The 16,732-nt window shown below is 43.1% G+C and overlaps 1 protein-coding gene across 1 annotated transcript in view; it reads left to right on the top strand.

Annotated features, from left to right (window-relative positions):
- Positions 1–1,589: 1,589 nt before the first annotated feature.
- LOC306772026 (signal transducer and activator of transcription 5B-like) overlaps positions 1,590–16,732 on the top strand; it is a 36,679-nt gene continuing 21,536 nt past the window's right edge. The window contains exons 1-4 of the mRNA XM_079261402.1: positions 1,590–1,784; positions 9,217–9,351; positions 9,672–9,828; positions 15,911–16,000. Of these exons, the coding sequence (XP_079117528.1) occupies positions 9,224–9,351; positions 9,672–9,828; positions 15,911–16,000 (375 nt within the window). The 5' untranslated portion in view covers positions 1,590–1,784; positions 9,217–9,223. The remainder of the gene's footprint in view (positions 1,785–9,216; positions 9,352–9,671; positions 9,829–15,910; positions 16,001–16,732) is intronic.

Genomic DNA, 16,732 nt, shown 5'->3' with positions numbered 1-16,732 from the left:
AACACTGGTTCTGCTTTACTTGGATCACGTTAATGTCTTCTGTCGAGTTAAAGGAAACTGAACATGATCTGTTGACTTTAGAGAAATGAAGCACACAGTCAGCTGTTGTGAAATCTCCTGTGTGTGTGTTTATATGTGTGTAAATGTTGGTGTGTGTGTGTGACATGTGTGTGTGACAGGAAACAAACATGGTATTAATTTACAGCCTAATTATCTGATGTAAGCAAACATGCAAACACACACACTTATTTTTTCATTTTAAAGTACAAAAAAAGTGGATGAAATGGAAGTTTATGGTACAAGTTGTGTAGTTAACACTACAGAGGTAACAAAAACATCTTACACTGTCAGAATAGAGCAGATATGGATGAAACTCCAAAGTCTGAATATACATTGAAACACACACACACTGTTATGCTGACGTCAGGTGAGTGGAATTCACGTGCGGACTCAGCTCGGAGTTACAACTAATACTTTATTTGTTCCTTTCTGAATTCGTTTAATTTCCAAGGTAGATGCGGAAGACAGGTTAGCAGGCAGGCAGACAAGCGGGGAGGCAAACCGACAGGCTGAGAAGCAAGCAGGCAGGTAGGCAGGCAGGCAAGCGGTAGGGCAGCAATCGGGCAGACAAGCAGGATCTCTGACGGGGGAAAACACAGGTTATCGATCTGTAAGTTACACAGAGAAGAATCTTTGAGGCCATGCGTTGTACCACATGGCATTCAACACTCTGGCGATGAACAGCAGGCTGAGCTGGTCTTAAATAGTGCTGTTGCTGATTGCCCAGATGAAGATCAGGTGCTGATCCAGGTGCCAGGATGCTGGACACGCCCACCAGGGAACAGGATCACAACACACACTTCCGCGTTTCATGACTAAAGAACAATGGCAGCCAAAACTATCTCAATGGATTCACTGCACACAAGGCCGGATTATCCAGTGGGAATTATGGGCATAGGTCAAGGGGCTCAAATCCACATGGGCCCCAAGTGGATTTGAGCCCCTTGACCTATGCCCATAATTCCCACTGGATAACCCATGCAGGGCAAACACCAGCAGTTTGGACATGAAACAAAATGTACATAAAAGCCGCATAGTTACACCTATTGCTTTTGGTACCACTGGCTGAGAGATGTTAGAAGTGTCGTGTCACATTGTATCATTCACAATTCTTTACAGTGTTGCAGTGGGGAAGGGGGCTCCTGGGACACCCTGGGCCCAGGAGCCTGTGCACTTTTAATCCGGCCCTGACCGCACAACTACACAAATTTACACAGAGATAAACGATTAATATTCTAAACTAGCGTTTGTTTGTTTGTTTGTTTATTACATTTCAAGAGCCAAATAAAGACTTCGGATGACAGAAACGGATTTTGTCTGTATTCTGTCTGGGGTCGGGCTTTAAAGGGTTAAAGAGTCGCGCGCAGGCGGCGCGGCGCGCGGCGGCGCGGGTTGCACGCGCTTCCGAACCGCCCGCAGCCTCCACGCTGCACCCGGAAATAGATCACTTACAGCAAAACACGAAACTAACCATCAAAAGTCAGAGAAAAACTTTGTTTTTTCGGCGAAGAACAGCCACAAACGGAGCAGTCAGGCTGAGGTTCCTGTTTCTGACATTTCCGGTTTGGTTTTAAAACGTTTTACGTCGTTTTTTGTTTTTGTTTTTAAGCAAACAGCTGATTTAGCAGAAATCAGGAGGTTAACGTGTCGCTGTTGGACGGAATAGGATGACAGTCGGACTGAGGAGGTTCTGAAAGTTGGTCCAGCTGTTAGTCCGACTAAAGGTGAGTTTCAGTCCAGGACTGGGTGAACTGGTGGCGTATGGGTCCAGGACTGGGTGAACTGGTGGTGTTTGGGTCCAGGACTGGGTAAACTGGTGGTGTATGGGTCCAGGACTGGGTAAACTGGTGGCATATAGGTCCAGGACTGGGTGAACTAGTAGCATATAGGTCCAGGAGTGGGTGAACTGGTGGTCTTTGGGTCCAGAACTGGGTGAACTGGTAGCATATAGGTCCAGGACTGGGTGAACTGGTGGCCTTTGGGTCCAAGACTGGGTGAACTGGTGGCCTTTGGGTCCAGGACTGGGTGAACTGGTGGTCTTTGGGTCCAGGACTGGGTGAACTGGTGGTGTTTGGGTCCAGGACTGGGTAAACTGGTGGTGTTTGGGTCCAGGACTGGGTAAACTGGTGGCATATATGTCCAGGACTGGGTAAACTGGTGGCATATAGGTCCAGGACTGGGTGAACTGGTAGCATATAGGTCCAGGACTGGGTGAACTGGTGGTCTCTGGGTCCAGAACTGGGTGAACTGGTGGCCTTTGGGTCCAGGACTGGGTGAACTGGTGGCCTTTGGGTCCAGGACTGGGTGAACTGGTGGTGTATGGGTCCAGGACTGGGTAAACTGGTGGTGTATGGGTCCAGGACTGGGTAAACTGGTGGCATATAGGTCCAGGACTGGGTGAACTGGTGGCATATAGGTCCAGGACTGGGTGAACTGGTGGCATATAGGTCCAGGACTGGGTGAACTGGTGGCATATAGGTCCAGGACTGGGTGATCTGGTGGTCTCTGGGTCCAGAACTGGGTGAACTGGTAGCATATAGGTCCAGGACTGGGTGAACTGGTGGCCTTTGGGTCCAGGACTGGGTGAACTGGTGGTCTTTGGGTCCATGACTGGTTGAACTGGTGGCGTATGGATCTAGGACTGGGTGAACTGGTGGCGTATGGGTCCAAGACTCGGTGAACTGGTGGCGTTTGGGTCCAGGACTGGGTGAACTGGTGGCATTTGGTACCAGGACTGGGTGAACTGGTGGTGTATGGGTCCAGGACTTGGTGAACTGGTGGTGTATGGGTCCAGGACTGGGTGAACTGGTGGCGTATGGATCTAGGACTGGGTGAACTGGTGGCGTATGGGAGTAAAGTTTGTTGCTGCATTCAGTTCCTCCTCCATGCTAACAGCGCAGCCGAAAGAAAAACCAGGTTCATGGATGGTTTGGTCTTCGGTTGTTGACAACCTCTCAGTTACAAACGGAGCCAGTTTGAGGGGTTTTACAGTGGGGTTGCCAGGCTAAGCCTGAGGGGTTGAACAGTGGGGTTGCCAGGCTAAGCTACATCTGCAAACTTCTGTTTAGTGTCATGAAGTTGGAGCTGTGGAGCTGCAGATGTGCTGCATGATTCATCCAGCCTGTAAACAACACCACAGTGAAGTTTGATAACACCAAACAGCTGTTCAGAAACAGTAATGATAGTAAATATGAAGGGACCCAATATTTATCTTAAGTTAAAATAAATACATAAAGTAAGTAAATTGTAAACAACTACCAGATGGAGGATTTAGTGTGTAATCTGAAGGTAGGGTCCCATCGGATCTTTTTTCTTGTTTTAAGGTTTTTGCAAATGTTGACAGCAGAATGAATCTTAACAATCTTAAATCACAGCATCTGGACAGAAATGCTTTAAAAGATCAGATCAGAACCCTGCAAGCTGTGTTCCTGTCTCCTGTGACAAACCCACAGCACGCCAATACATTACTGTGTGTACAATCTTGGTCTCAAATGAAAGCTGAGATTATGTGAGATTACTGCTTGTTATTTTCATCCTCTCAAGTCTTGGCTTTCAGGACAAAAATATTGGCTTTGTAACAAACACAACACAAACAGTTTCCATGTTTCCACACTTCTTCCTGCTACTATCTACCTGCTATCCTCACTGCAGCACCTCCACCTCAGCTGCATCCCAAACGTCTTCTTGGCTTCATTCCAGCCATAGAGGGTCATTATTTTTCTGCTTTTCTCATGTTGATCTTTGGCTGCTCCTGATTGGACACTACCGTCAGTTTAAGCTCTCTGATTGGTGCAAAGTCTGACAGGAAGTGTCTTCATCATCATGTAAAGGTGAAAATAGAGGTCATCTATTATTATTGTCATCACTTTTAGGATGAACATGTATCAGTAATGGTGTTATGGATCACTCATTATGGATTTATCGTGTGGAGTCTGGATTGTAAACCTCCTGACAGAACTGATGGTGTTTGGTGGATCCAGAAGAGTTTTATGGTTTGAATATCTCAGGGAGGCGTTGGCAGATGTTGGTGATGGACACGTGGTCTAACATCAGAACCAGGAGAATCGAGGGAAAGCAGAAGCTGTTCCCACTTCATTGCTCGGGGTTTGAACTGTGTTTGGTTTGGATGCCACTGCTTGAAAGAGTTTTTGAGCTGAGTTTCTCTCCATAATGCTGCATGTTAGCATTGCTGCTTCCTGCTGTTTGCACACATCTGGACTGCAGGATCTCATGGTACTGGGGGGTACTAGGGGGGGTTGAGCCAAAAAGTGGTTGCGACAGTCTTCTGCAAGTTGGACAGTACAGTTGGCATCACCAGTGTTGCTGAAACCCTGTACTGACTGGAAACACGCCCAGGTTGTGTCCTGGTTTTTTCCTTATAGGTCTAACCCCCCCACCCCGGCTACAGCAACCTTGAATTTTGAATAAGAAGAAAATGGACTGATGCTGTTTAAACATGCTTTGATGAAGTAAAACTCATGGCTGGAGGGTGTTATATAGTAGTAACAGTATTCATGACATTATCACGTCATTCTGTTTCGCGTCAACCCTTTTCTGGGGAATATTTCTTTTAGGGCTGCTTGATTATGACAAAAATTATAATCACGATTATTTTGACTGAAATTGAGATCTTGATTATTTAACACAATTATCCAGTATTTTTAAACAACGTTGGTGTTCTTGACTGTTGAGAAGAGATAAATAACATTGGTAACATTCATGATGTTATCTAAGACACAAGGAAGAAGCATTGAACAGTCTTATTGAGGTGGGCAGGAATGAACGGTCCGTGGGGCAGCGAAGTTGTTATAACGTCATATTATAACCAATTGTTGCATTATAACCGTCTAATGTACGGTTCTGAGTTGTTTAATCCGCTTTTACCGCTTATATAGGAACTATTTTACGTTGGCCTGGATGTACGTTTTATGCCAAACAACCGCTGTCAGGCTGCAGCGCGTTTCTCTCATTCACCTGTTAAAAGACGGCTGATCTGAACCAGCTGGTTAACGCGTTGCTATGGTAACGCCCCGTAACTGAGGGATATTACAGTGTTTAACTGGCCGAACTATGTATAGGAAAATAATGCAGCCAGTTGTCAGTGACAATGGTATAAAGTATGTTTAGGTGAACTTCCACAACCTACTGCAGTTATTCTACATGGACCTGCAGCCGGAGCCGACTGAGACTGGCCGCCTGGGAGTGCTTTAGGACGGGAGAGGCTCCCGCTGCTCCTTCCTTACAGTAACTGCAGAACAATATGTGCCTTCAAGTCAGTCGCCAAAACACCAGAAAAGTCTCCAATAACTCCAGTAAAAGCTGCTAGATTTGTCGCTTTTAACAAAAAAAGTCTCCAGATTTAGCGAGAAAGTCTCCAAGTTGGCAACAGTGTCTGAATGAAAGCAAAGCGGCTGTGGGAGGAGTTTACAGCACAGCGCTGCAATGCCAGAGACGCTCGATTAGCAGCTGAAGACAGCAGGAGAGGAAACTGCAGAGAGAAAAATAATCACACCCTTTTAGTTTTATCATCGATGGAAACCCAGATCGTAGTTGAGATTAAAATCTGATTAATCGCCCAGACCTAGTTGCTTCCTGATTTTCCAGTTAAGATGATCTTTTTACCATATTTCCAGTTCCAGGGAAGCAGATAAAGGCTGATTAATGTTCTGACAGCAGCATTTACTGATAAAAATCACAAGTTAAATGAATTATTATGCTTCCACCCCAACCAGTCGAGGCAGGTGGCTGCCCTACCTGAGCCGGGTTCTGCCGGAGGTTTTTTTTCCTTCCCACTGCCGCCGCGTGCAGCTCAGGATGGAAGTCATGACTCGATGCAATCAGTTGGTTTATATTATAGGATATGTATGAACTGGCTTGAAATGATGTGTAAAGTGTCCTGTGACAACGTTGTTGTGAACTGGCGCTCTACAAATAAAGTTGAATTGAAAAATTCTCTGAGATGGAAAAATGTCTCTGAAGAGCCGAGAAGGAGCTGAACTCAGATAGAATAGGTAAATTAGCAGCAGTGGAAAGCACCTGGTCAGGTTGCCTGTGTCTGTACAACCTGATCTCATAAGAAAGCTGGGACGCTGTGCAGAATGTAAAACACACCAGAAACTCCACAAGTTTTATTTTAGTCCCAGTTGATGATAAAATACACATATATGATGAAACTGGGACATTTTATCATCTGATGGAAAATATGAATCTGATGCAGCAACACGTCTGTAAACATCTGGAACAGGAGCAACAGAAGTCTGGAGAAGTAACATCTGGAGGAGTGTTTGACAATAACTGGTTTAACTGGCAACAGGGCAGTAACATGACGTCAACAAATTGAGAGAATCAGGTAGAATCTCTGTATGCTTGGGACAAATGTGGATGCTGGTGATCTTCTGCAGTAAAATCAGACATGATTCTCTACTGGAAACCAGTGCATGGACTCGGGAAGATTCCAGAAACCAGTGTGAACCCAGTTCAGGCTGAAATCCACACCTGCAGGTTAAAGCTCCATCATATGTGAAGAGGATCCAGAAACACGCCGTCTTCTCTGGACCAAAGCTCATTTAAAATGTTCTGAGTGGAAACCTGGATGAAGATGTGGAATAGTTTGTGGACAGCATGGACGGCGTGTCCTGCAGACTAAAGAGGAGAGGGAGCATCCAGCTTGTTATCAGCCTGCATCTCTGATGGGATGGGGTTGCATTAGTGCCGATGGCGTGGGCAGCTTCCACATCTGGGAAGCTCCATCAATGCTGAAACATCTGCTCCCATCCAGACAACGTCTCTTTCAGGGAAGACCTTCCACCATGCTGGACCACAGAGCTGCTCTCCTCACTTCCAGATGTTTCCAGATGTTAGAAGAAGAGGAGATGCTAACGATGCTAAACATCATCCTGGAAACACTTTTACAGACGTGTTGCTGCATCAGATTCACAATCTGCTCATAACTTTCTTCTTTTTTTTTTTAAAAAATAAAAATCTGTGTTTTATAAGATGTAGAGTTTAGGTCTGGTCCTCATTTTAGTTTTATTACCAAAACTCTTGGTATTTATGAAGCAGATTTTACTTATCACATAAATCTTGTGTTTTCCAGTAAACTCATAACATCCAGTGTTCCCACATTCCCTTTTTCAGCCTGCGTTTTTAATCACAATATTCTGATCCAAACACGTCACTGAAACCTTCACATTACATCTGTCTCTGGAGTTTTATTGCATCTGAATGACACTAGGAACATCATGGTTACTTACGATTAATCGTGTTATCAAACGCCGCCATTAATCAAAGTTTCCTCAATATGATCACTTCACAATAGATCATGTCTGTGGAGGATAAAGTGGTTTTAACATCATGTCAAAAGACCCATATGCCAAAAGTAGGCTTCTTCCTCAGATATGATACCGAATGCAAATTTTATTATGGCTTGAATAATAATACATGTTGTTTATATTGATAAATAATAAGTCTCTGAAAAATGCATTAATTCCACAGATGATGAACGTGAATTTTGACATTCTCAATTAAACTTTAAATACATACAAGATGTTAAAATGTAATTTCACACATTATTAATTTAATATAATTATTTTTTAATATTATTATTAATTAATATAATTTATATGGTTGTGAAATTTAATAATGTAAGATAATTGTAAAACTGTGATTATTTCATTGACAATAATCGTACCAAAGAAATCTGCCATAGTGACATCGCTAAATGAGATTTATGTTACTGTGGAACTTTCCTGCTCCAGAAAGTCACTTATTTTTGATGATAATCACTTATTTATTATAGTTTCCACTGCAAACACTTGATTATTCTGTAGAATCTTCTGTTTGCATAGCGTTGCATCTTTTATTAAAGCATTTATTGTCGTCAGATGCAGGAAATTCAGGCATGTTTACAGTTAATGTTACAGAGTAATGGGACCACCAGGAGGCGCTGCGCTAAGATGAACATGTTTGAAATCATTTCTGATTTTCCTAAATCTCTTTTAGATGTTGATTCGAATATTATTTCACAATTGCACACAAAAAAAATCTTCATGGCTCCTTGTGGCTGGATAATATAACTGTCAAAGCATACCACAGTTTCCTGGATGTGCCTGCAACACGAAACCAGTTGAATCTGGTGGAATCCAGTAAAAAAATCAAGTATCATGACTTTGTTCCAAATATAATGAATAAAACAATGAATGAGTTTAAAGTTTAATCAATGAAAGATGTAGTTTTAATGGAAGCCAATGGGACGTTTTTGCCCACCGGGGTCTACAGAAGGAGTATTTGTTACTACATGAACTATGAATGATCTATTAAATTTAGCTGCTAATGTTTGACATGTCCCAAACTAATGATCACCAAACATTCACACCCCCCCCCCCCCCCCCCCCCCCCCCCGTATTGATTATATGGAAGATAGTTCATGTTTTTTATGCTGATTTTAATCAATAATTAGTCATTGACATAGTTAAACTAGCATATAAAGGGTTAAAATGATTAAATGATTGAAAAATATTGATAATTTTATTGTAGTTTTTAATCATGTGCACATTTTTTGCTTCAGAGTTCCCTAGAGGGGAAAATCTCTTGTGCCAATAAAAAACTAAAAACATCTTTGACATATCCAAGACTCTAATCACAACCAATGACCCTCCCTTCTGATATTTATTTTATAGAAATAAATATTTTTTTAATAAAAAAAAGGCAGTAATTAATATGTTAAAAAAATACATTTAAATGGAAAAATGTCCAAAATTATTGTTTTTTCATTATTTTATAACTGTTTTTATGCGTAAACCTTTCGGCTGCCCTGTGATGGACTGGGAAGCTGTCCAGGGTGTACCCTGCCTTTCACCCAAAGACTGCTGGGATCCAGCTTCCCCGCGACCTTTAATCGGACTAAGCGGTTCGGTTAATGAATGAATGAATTAACTTTTTGGCCGTGAAGGTCATCAGAGGTTCAACAGAGACGCAAGAGAAAAAGGCTAAACCAAAAAGAAGAGTTGCTGAAAATATAATGTTATTTGTCAAAATGATGATCAAGTAAACAGCAAACTGGGAAGACTGGACAGAAAGCGCCTCATGTTTCTGCATCTGAACTTTATGGTTTTGTGTTTTCAGTCAAACTGTGATAAAACTTTTCCTGTTCCGCAGGAGCATCATGGCGATGTGGATTCAGGCCCAACAGCTTCAGGGCGAAGCGCTGCATCAGATGCAGGCCCTGTATGGTCAGCACTTTCCCATAGAGGTGCGACACTACCTGGCCCAGTGGATTGAAAGCCAGTCCTGGTATGTCATGAATCCTTGTTGCTATAATCCAGATGAAATTACACCTCTGCTTCTTCATGCAGCAATTCCTTTTTATTCCTTCAATCCAGAAACAATGATATCCACTCAAAGCCCCTTTAAGACAAACAAAAATACACGTTAATTTCATCAGTTTGAACTGACATAAACCTAAAAATCTCAGAACTGAAGTTTCCTTTGTATCCTGCTGATGATGAAATGTCACCTAGATCATCCAGTTGCTGTGGGATTTCCACACTTTCTCCCAGCATTGCTGCTATTTTCCCTGCTTTAGTAGCCAAAATCAACATTTTGTTTCTCAGGGATTCTGTGGAGCTGGATAACCCATCAGATGAAGCCAAAGCCAAGCGTCTTCTGGACAACCTGGTGACTGAGCTGCAGAAGAAAGCACAGCTTCAGGGAGGGGAGGATGGTTTTCTGCTCAAGATCAAGCTGGGCCACTATGCTAGCCAGCTCAAGGTACCAAAAAAACTGCTGCAGGACCAGAAAAAAACCAACTGGGCTGTCCAGAAAACCACTTACTGGAAGGTTATCCCGAGACTTTCTGCTGCAATCACATCTGATCTTAAACTTTGTGCTCTCAGATCTTTTTCCTCGATCAGCTGTTGTAAATCTTTCCAATTGACCCAGTGGAGGTACCCCTAACTGGTCCAGCCAGATGACAAGCCTTCCTGGCTCTGGTTCTGAGACAAATAGACTAATGTTGATCATTTGATGCCTTCATAATAATTGGATTATAATCAGTCAAAGTGAACTGGATTGGACTGTGTCAAGAAAAGTGCCTTCAGATGACTGTTTCTGTATAAATAAAGCTGAATTGAATTGGGGGTGAAAAGCCAGTAGGGCTGCATGGAAAGAAACTATTTTTTTTAAACTTTAAGATAGATATTGCAAAATGAAAGATGCAGGAATATTCAACAGGTTGGGAGTCAGGTCCTACTTCAGGGGGAGGAGTTTAAATATGTCGGGGTCTTGTTCACGAGTGAGGGAAGGATGGAGCGTGAGATCGACAGACGGATCGGTGCGGCGTCTGCAGTAATGCGGACTCTGCGCCGGTCTGTCGTGGTGAAGAAGGAGCTGAGCCAGAAGGCGAAGCTCTCGATTTACCAGTCGATCTACGTTCCTACCCTCACCTATGGGCATGAGCTGTGGGTCGTGACTGAAAGAACGAGATCTCGTATACAGGCGGCTGAAATGGGTTTCCTCCACAGGGTGGCCGGGCTCTCCCTTAGAGATAGGGTGAGGAGCTCGGTCATCCGGGAGGGGCTCAGAGTAGAGCCGCTGCTCCTTCGCATCGAGAGGAACCAGTTGAGGTGGCTCGGGCATCTGGTCAGGATGCCTCCTGGACGCCTCCCTGGTGAGGTGTTCCGGGCACGTCCCTCTGGGAGGAAGGGAAGACCCAGGACACGCTGGAGGTAGGGCTGGGCGATATATCAAATATACTCGATAGATCGTTGCTAGTCCCCTGTGCGAATATAGAAAATGCCTATATTCGTCATATTCGAGTGTCCTGTTGTCACGCAGGTGTTTTTAGCTGTGGGCGGGGTTTCCTCCCTTCTCCTCGACTCTGCACCGCTTTGCACAGAGAGTTAAAGCAAGTGCACCCAGTTACGTACATAACGTGAGCTACGTGCTACGTCATGAGAGGCAGCGTGGAGCCACTTTCTCGCTAAATCTGGCGACTTTTTTTGTGAAAAGCGACAAATCTAGCAACTTTTACAGGAGTTATTGGAGACTTTCCTGGTGTTGTGGCGACTGACTTTAAAGCGCATATTGTAAAGTTATTGTCAGAAGGAGAGTCTCTCCCCGTCCTAAAGCACTCAGTCGCTCCGGCTGCAGCTGCAGCCAGTCAGAGGAGCAGAGAGGACACCTGCACGACTCCACCTCCAGTCACAATGAACAGCCAAATCCACCACTGATCCCGCTCTGGATTACAGAGTGGGACGTAAATTACAAAGTTTTTCACGTCACGCAAAAATAATTCATTCTATTTGATTACATTCACAGCCTCTGTCACTTACTCACCTCATCCACTGTGTGTGTGACACAAGCATATTTATCTGGCTCGTCATGTCTCTAGAAAGTATAGAAAGCAGTGGGAATCAAATCGTGAATTAAAAACTGTCTGAAGCCGTTTATTGGAGACGATAAGAGGACATTCTGCCTGTTTTATAAGACTGATTTCTACGCTAAACTCTGCGATTAAAAAAAATACACGACAACTCAAAAATGTATCCATAAAGCAAAGCCTTATAATAGTTCATTTGAAAAGTCCCCCCTAGAGCACCTATTTTCATACGTTGCATTTATTACATCATGCAAAGTCACTTTATTTTGTTTTAAAATGACATGTTTCTGCCACTGTTTTAACTGTTCAATAAATACGGTTTTGATCAGTTTGCTTCGTTACAATTTCATCCTTTTGGCAGGAATGTTTAAAATCAGCATATCTTAAAGCAGTATGAACAATTATGTTTTAATGGAGACACAAAATCATCTTACTGATGTGATTGTATGCACCAAAGCATTAATTTAAGGCTAAGGTAAATATCGAGATATATATCGTATATCGTGACAGGCCATAAAAATATCGGGATATTACTAAAAGGTCATATCACCCAGCCCTAGCTGGAGGGATTATATCTCTCGGCTGGCCTGGGAACGCCTCGGGATCCCCCCCGCAGAGTTGGCAAATGTGGCTGGGGAGAGGGAAGTCTGGGCTTCCCTGCTTAGGCTGCTGCCCCCGCGACCCGACCCCGGATAAGTGGCAGACAACTGATGGATGGATGGATGGATGGATGGATGGATGGATGGAACCGATGTGTCTGTAAAGTGTCCTGACATAACATTGTTGTGAAGTGGCACTCTGCAAAAAGAGTAGAATTGAGCTGAACGGTTGAAAGTTAACCTGCACTGATCTTGCCTTTATTGTGAATGTTACAAGTATGGTTTTTGTCTGTATCTGAGAATTATTTCTATTTTTTATTGGTTGCTTTTATCGTGCTAGGTCCTGAGTAAATGTTTCGCTCTGTGTTGTGCAAACGTGAGTTATGCTTAACCGTAAAAGTTTATTGCCATTATTGCCAGCTACCACTGAAACTGATGAGAAAATGTTGAGTTTATTTGCCTCCTACATTGCAGGACCTGCGGTGTGACTGTTGCACACATACATTGTGATGGCGATACTCAAACGATGCATTGTGCTGCTCTAAAAGCCGCTTGAAAATAGGGAAGTTTGTGTCGTTATCTTCAGAGAGACACTGATAAAGTTTCATTAGTTTGTCTACACATAAACCATTTTAAGTCCTTCACACATGAATACAGCAGGGCTAATTAGTATGATCCCACGAGGACCACGGTCTGCAGGTTTCAGTGTTTCCTGCTCTATCACACCTGACTTGCAGTAATGAGTCATTGTGCTAAACTTCCCAGGCTGTTGGATCCAGTTAATTTGTGTGTTGGAGCAGGGAACCAAAGAAAACCTGCAGGACACCCTGATATGCCGTATGCATAAACTTCAGCTCCTTGAGTATCATTTTGTTCATATCTTTGACAGCAGGAAAGTTGTTGGCTAAAAGAAACTGGATAAAACCCTTTAAAAAGCTGGGTAAGAGTTTGTGTTTACTAGCAGGAACAGAAATATCACCAAACTGACCTGTTAAAGACTAAAAACACTCATCAGCTGTTTCATTTCTGTTCCAACAAACAAACCAATATCAAAATGTCCTCCATGTTTATTATCTGTTATAACACTTTTACTGGATTATAGCGAGTTAAGTTTAACTTTAGTTGGGTTTTCATATGTGTATGTGTGCAGTGCTGTTGTGGTCCCTCAAGAACTAAGTAAGCTAAGCTATAACTAAGTATACTCTCAATTTTTCACCATTCTTTCAAAAAACGGAGAAAAAAACCCAACGCTGTTTAATAAAAAGTGACGTGTAAGACTTGGATTTTTGGAGTGAACTAAACAGAGTAGTTCATCAGAGCAGTATATCTGCTCATTGTCACATAATTTCTGCTCTTCGGTTTCAGGGAGGAAAAGTTATGAAATGACTAAACCAGTAGACAGACTAGTGAGAGACAGGCTCATAGACATATATACATGGATCCTTATTATGTCTGTGTTTAGGTTACAGTTAATGCAGCTGCTGACTAACTGGACCAGTAAAGCATAGCTAATCTTAGCTGAGCTGCTGGTTGACATCAGTACATACACTACTCACAAAAAGTTAGGGATATTTGGCTTTCAGGTGAAATTTATGGAAAATGCAATATGTTCATGCTACAGTGATATAATATCATAAAAGTAAGACATTTAAGTAGAAGGATGCACTACTGATTTCCTCATCTCAAAAAATTCATTCAACACAAAAGGTAACAACAATGGTAGTTACACCACAACAAAGAATGTGAACGTCTCAATATCTCGTCATGTGCCCTTGAGCATCAATTACAGCTTGACAACGACGTCTCATGCTGTTCACAAGGCAACTTATTGCCTGCTGAGGCATGGCATCCCACTCTTCTTGAAGGGCAGCCCTCAGGTCATTGAGGTTCTGGGGTGCAGGGTTTCGAGCCTCTACACGACGGCTCAGCTGATCCCACAGGTTTTCAATGGGCTTCAGGTCTGGAGAGAGTGCAGGCCATTCCATTTGAGGTACACCAGTCTCCAACAGCCGTTCCCTGATGATGCGGCCTCGATGAGCAGGAGCATTGTCGTCCATGAAGATGAAATTAGGCCTGTGCTGTTCATGTAGGGGCACAATCACTGGATTAATGATGTTATTCAGGTAGTATGGGCTTGTCACTGTACCATTCACAAAGTGTAGGGCAGTTCTGTACCAAGTGGACACCCCTGCCCACACTGTAACACCACCACCACCAAAAGCTGGCCTGGTGACAACAGTGGCTGATGCATAGCGCTCTCCCTGACGTCTCCAACATCGTTGCCGGCCATCATTTCTGCTCAGTGTGAATCGACTTTCATCAGAGAACAGCACTGAGGCCCACTGGTTCCTCGTCCAGCGTAAATGCTCCCTGGCCCATGCAAGACGATGATGCCTGTGTCTGGTGGTGTGGTCAGGTACCCGTGCAGGTCGTCTAGCACGCAGACCACGCTGATGGAAACGGTTTGGAATGGTCTGACGTGACACTTGGGTGCCTCTCACCTCTCTTAAACGTGCCTGGAGTTGAGTGGCATTCATCATCCGGTTTCTCAGGGCAGTGTTCACAATGTAGCGGTCATCAGCACGGGATGTGGCCAAAGGACGTCCACTTCTAGGCCTTTCTGTGACTCTTCCAGTCTCTCCATATCTCTGTTGCAACCTGCTGATGACACTCTGTGACACTCCAAGCTCAGTGGCCACTTCTGTCTGAGAACGTCCTGTTTGAAGCATCGCAATGGCAAGGGACTGTTGTTCCATTGTTAGGTGTCGTCTTGGTCTCATGATGTCAAAATGTGAACAGCATGATGAGGACAACTGTTTAAACACCAGCTCTAATTGAACCTGGACATTTATTGGTCAATTCAAGGATCACACACCTGCTGTGATTTTTGCCGTTAAGCTCCTTGTTAGAGAACAGCAACTTGTGCAAAATTTATTGAAACATTTAACAGTTGGACATGTGCATTTAAAAGCTTAGAGAAGATCACATTAAGTTCACCTGTACAGGTTTGAATGCATTTTAGGCTTGTTGTGAAATTTCACCTGAAAGCCAAATATCCCTAACTTTTTGTGAGTAGTGCATGTAGGGATGTTTGTAATAGTAAAAGCAGCATCACAGGGGGTTAGAAGTGGGTATACTCAATGCTGACTGAAAAAGAAGTGGGTACATTCCGTATACCTGCGTATACCCTGGACTACACCAGTGTATGTGTGTACATATATATGTACCAGTAGATGTGTACATGAGTATGTTTGTGTACACATCTATATTCATTAATTAATTTTTGTATTTTGTTATTTTTGTCTAAAAAAAAAAAAAAATTAAAAAAGAAAGAAAACTGACAATTAAGGGATTAATTTAACAACTGCAAGGAAGAAAAGAACATGATTGTGTTGAAATTGTGTTTCAGTTTGAAATAAAGAAATATCAATCAATAAATAAAGTCATCTCAAGGCACTTTTCAGAAATAATTCATTCAAACCAATTTATCATGATCCAGATGAAACTAACCCACACTAATCCAGTTAATAGTAACTGTGTTCATACAAGACAATTTGTATAAATAATTACCTTGCATAGGAAACCAACGGATTGTATCGCATGTTCTTCAATAACAAGCTAATGGTGCCAGTAATGGGATCCGTTTATACATGGAAATTCAGTTCATTCCAATTCACCACTAAGACAAGGTGACCTTTAGCGCCCTCATGTGGTGACTGTGCAGCTCAGTTTGTTCTCTTTTGAGAAGTTCACAGAAATCTTTCTCATTCAGGTTTTCCTGAGGTTGGAAACCAACCTGATGAGTCTACAGCGGCTGTTTCTGGCACAGTTGCAGAACATCTGGACTGATGAGTGAGTGTGTTTGTCTCTGCAGAGCACGTATGACCGCTGTCCCTTCGAGCTGGTCCGCTGCATCAAACACATCCTGCAGTCAGAACAGAGGCTCGTCCAGGAAGCTACAAATGTAAGTTTGTGTCATTTGCTGGTTGTAGTGGCACTAACGTGCACATCTCTGAAAGACTAAGTACATTTGTTTGCAATGTAGTTCCTGAAAACCTGCATTACAACAAGTTTGACAGAAAAAACTGCAGACAAAAAGACAATATTTGAAGCAGCAACATGAAGAACACAGCGAATTAATGCAAAATGTAAAACTGCAGTGAAATAAATGGAGAAGATTCAGGTTAAAACTGGTGGAGCAAAGAAACCAGGCAACATGTTAAAATAAGACATTCGACATGGCAAATATAAATGCAAAATTTAAGAAGAAATAAATCTCAACGTGTCCAGGATCCTGCAGATCTGACCCAGAGAGGTCCCTGGACTGCAAACAGGACCGTCCACTTCTCAGTCCATGATGACTTCATATAAAAAGATGGAGCCTCCGTGACGTCACCCGTAGGTTTCTAAGGAACTGAATTGAAGCTCGGTGGGCGGTTCCTACCGTCGCCATCTTAGCAGGGGCATGCGTAACGTCTCGCCTGGAAAATACAAATATGGGCAAAGAGGTGGAGCTGAGAGGGGGGCTGTGAGCGTCATGGTTGAGTATTTACATCCATAGACCGTATATGAAAGATTGACGGAGTCTCCAGTGGTCAAAAGTGAAGCCTATGTGGAAGTGCATAAAACTGCAGTTCCCCCTTCATCCACTAGGGGCTGCAAAACAGAGCAAATCCCCATAGACTCCCATGTTAAA

Source organism: Telmatherina bonti (genome assembly GCF_933228915.1).
Source record: "Telmatherina bonti genome assembly, chromosome: 21".
NCBI lineage: Eukaryota > Metazoa > Chordata > Actinopteri > Atheriniformes > Telmatherinidae > Telmatherina > Telmatherina bonti.
The sequence above is the reverse complement of the archived record's forward strand: the minus strand, read 5'-3'. Positions and strand labels throughout refer to the sequence as shown.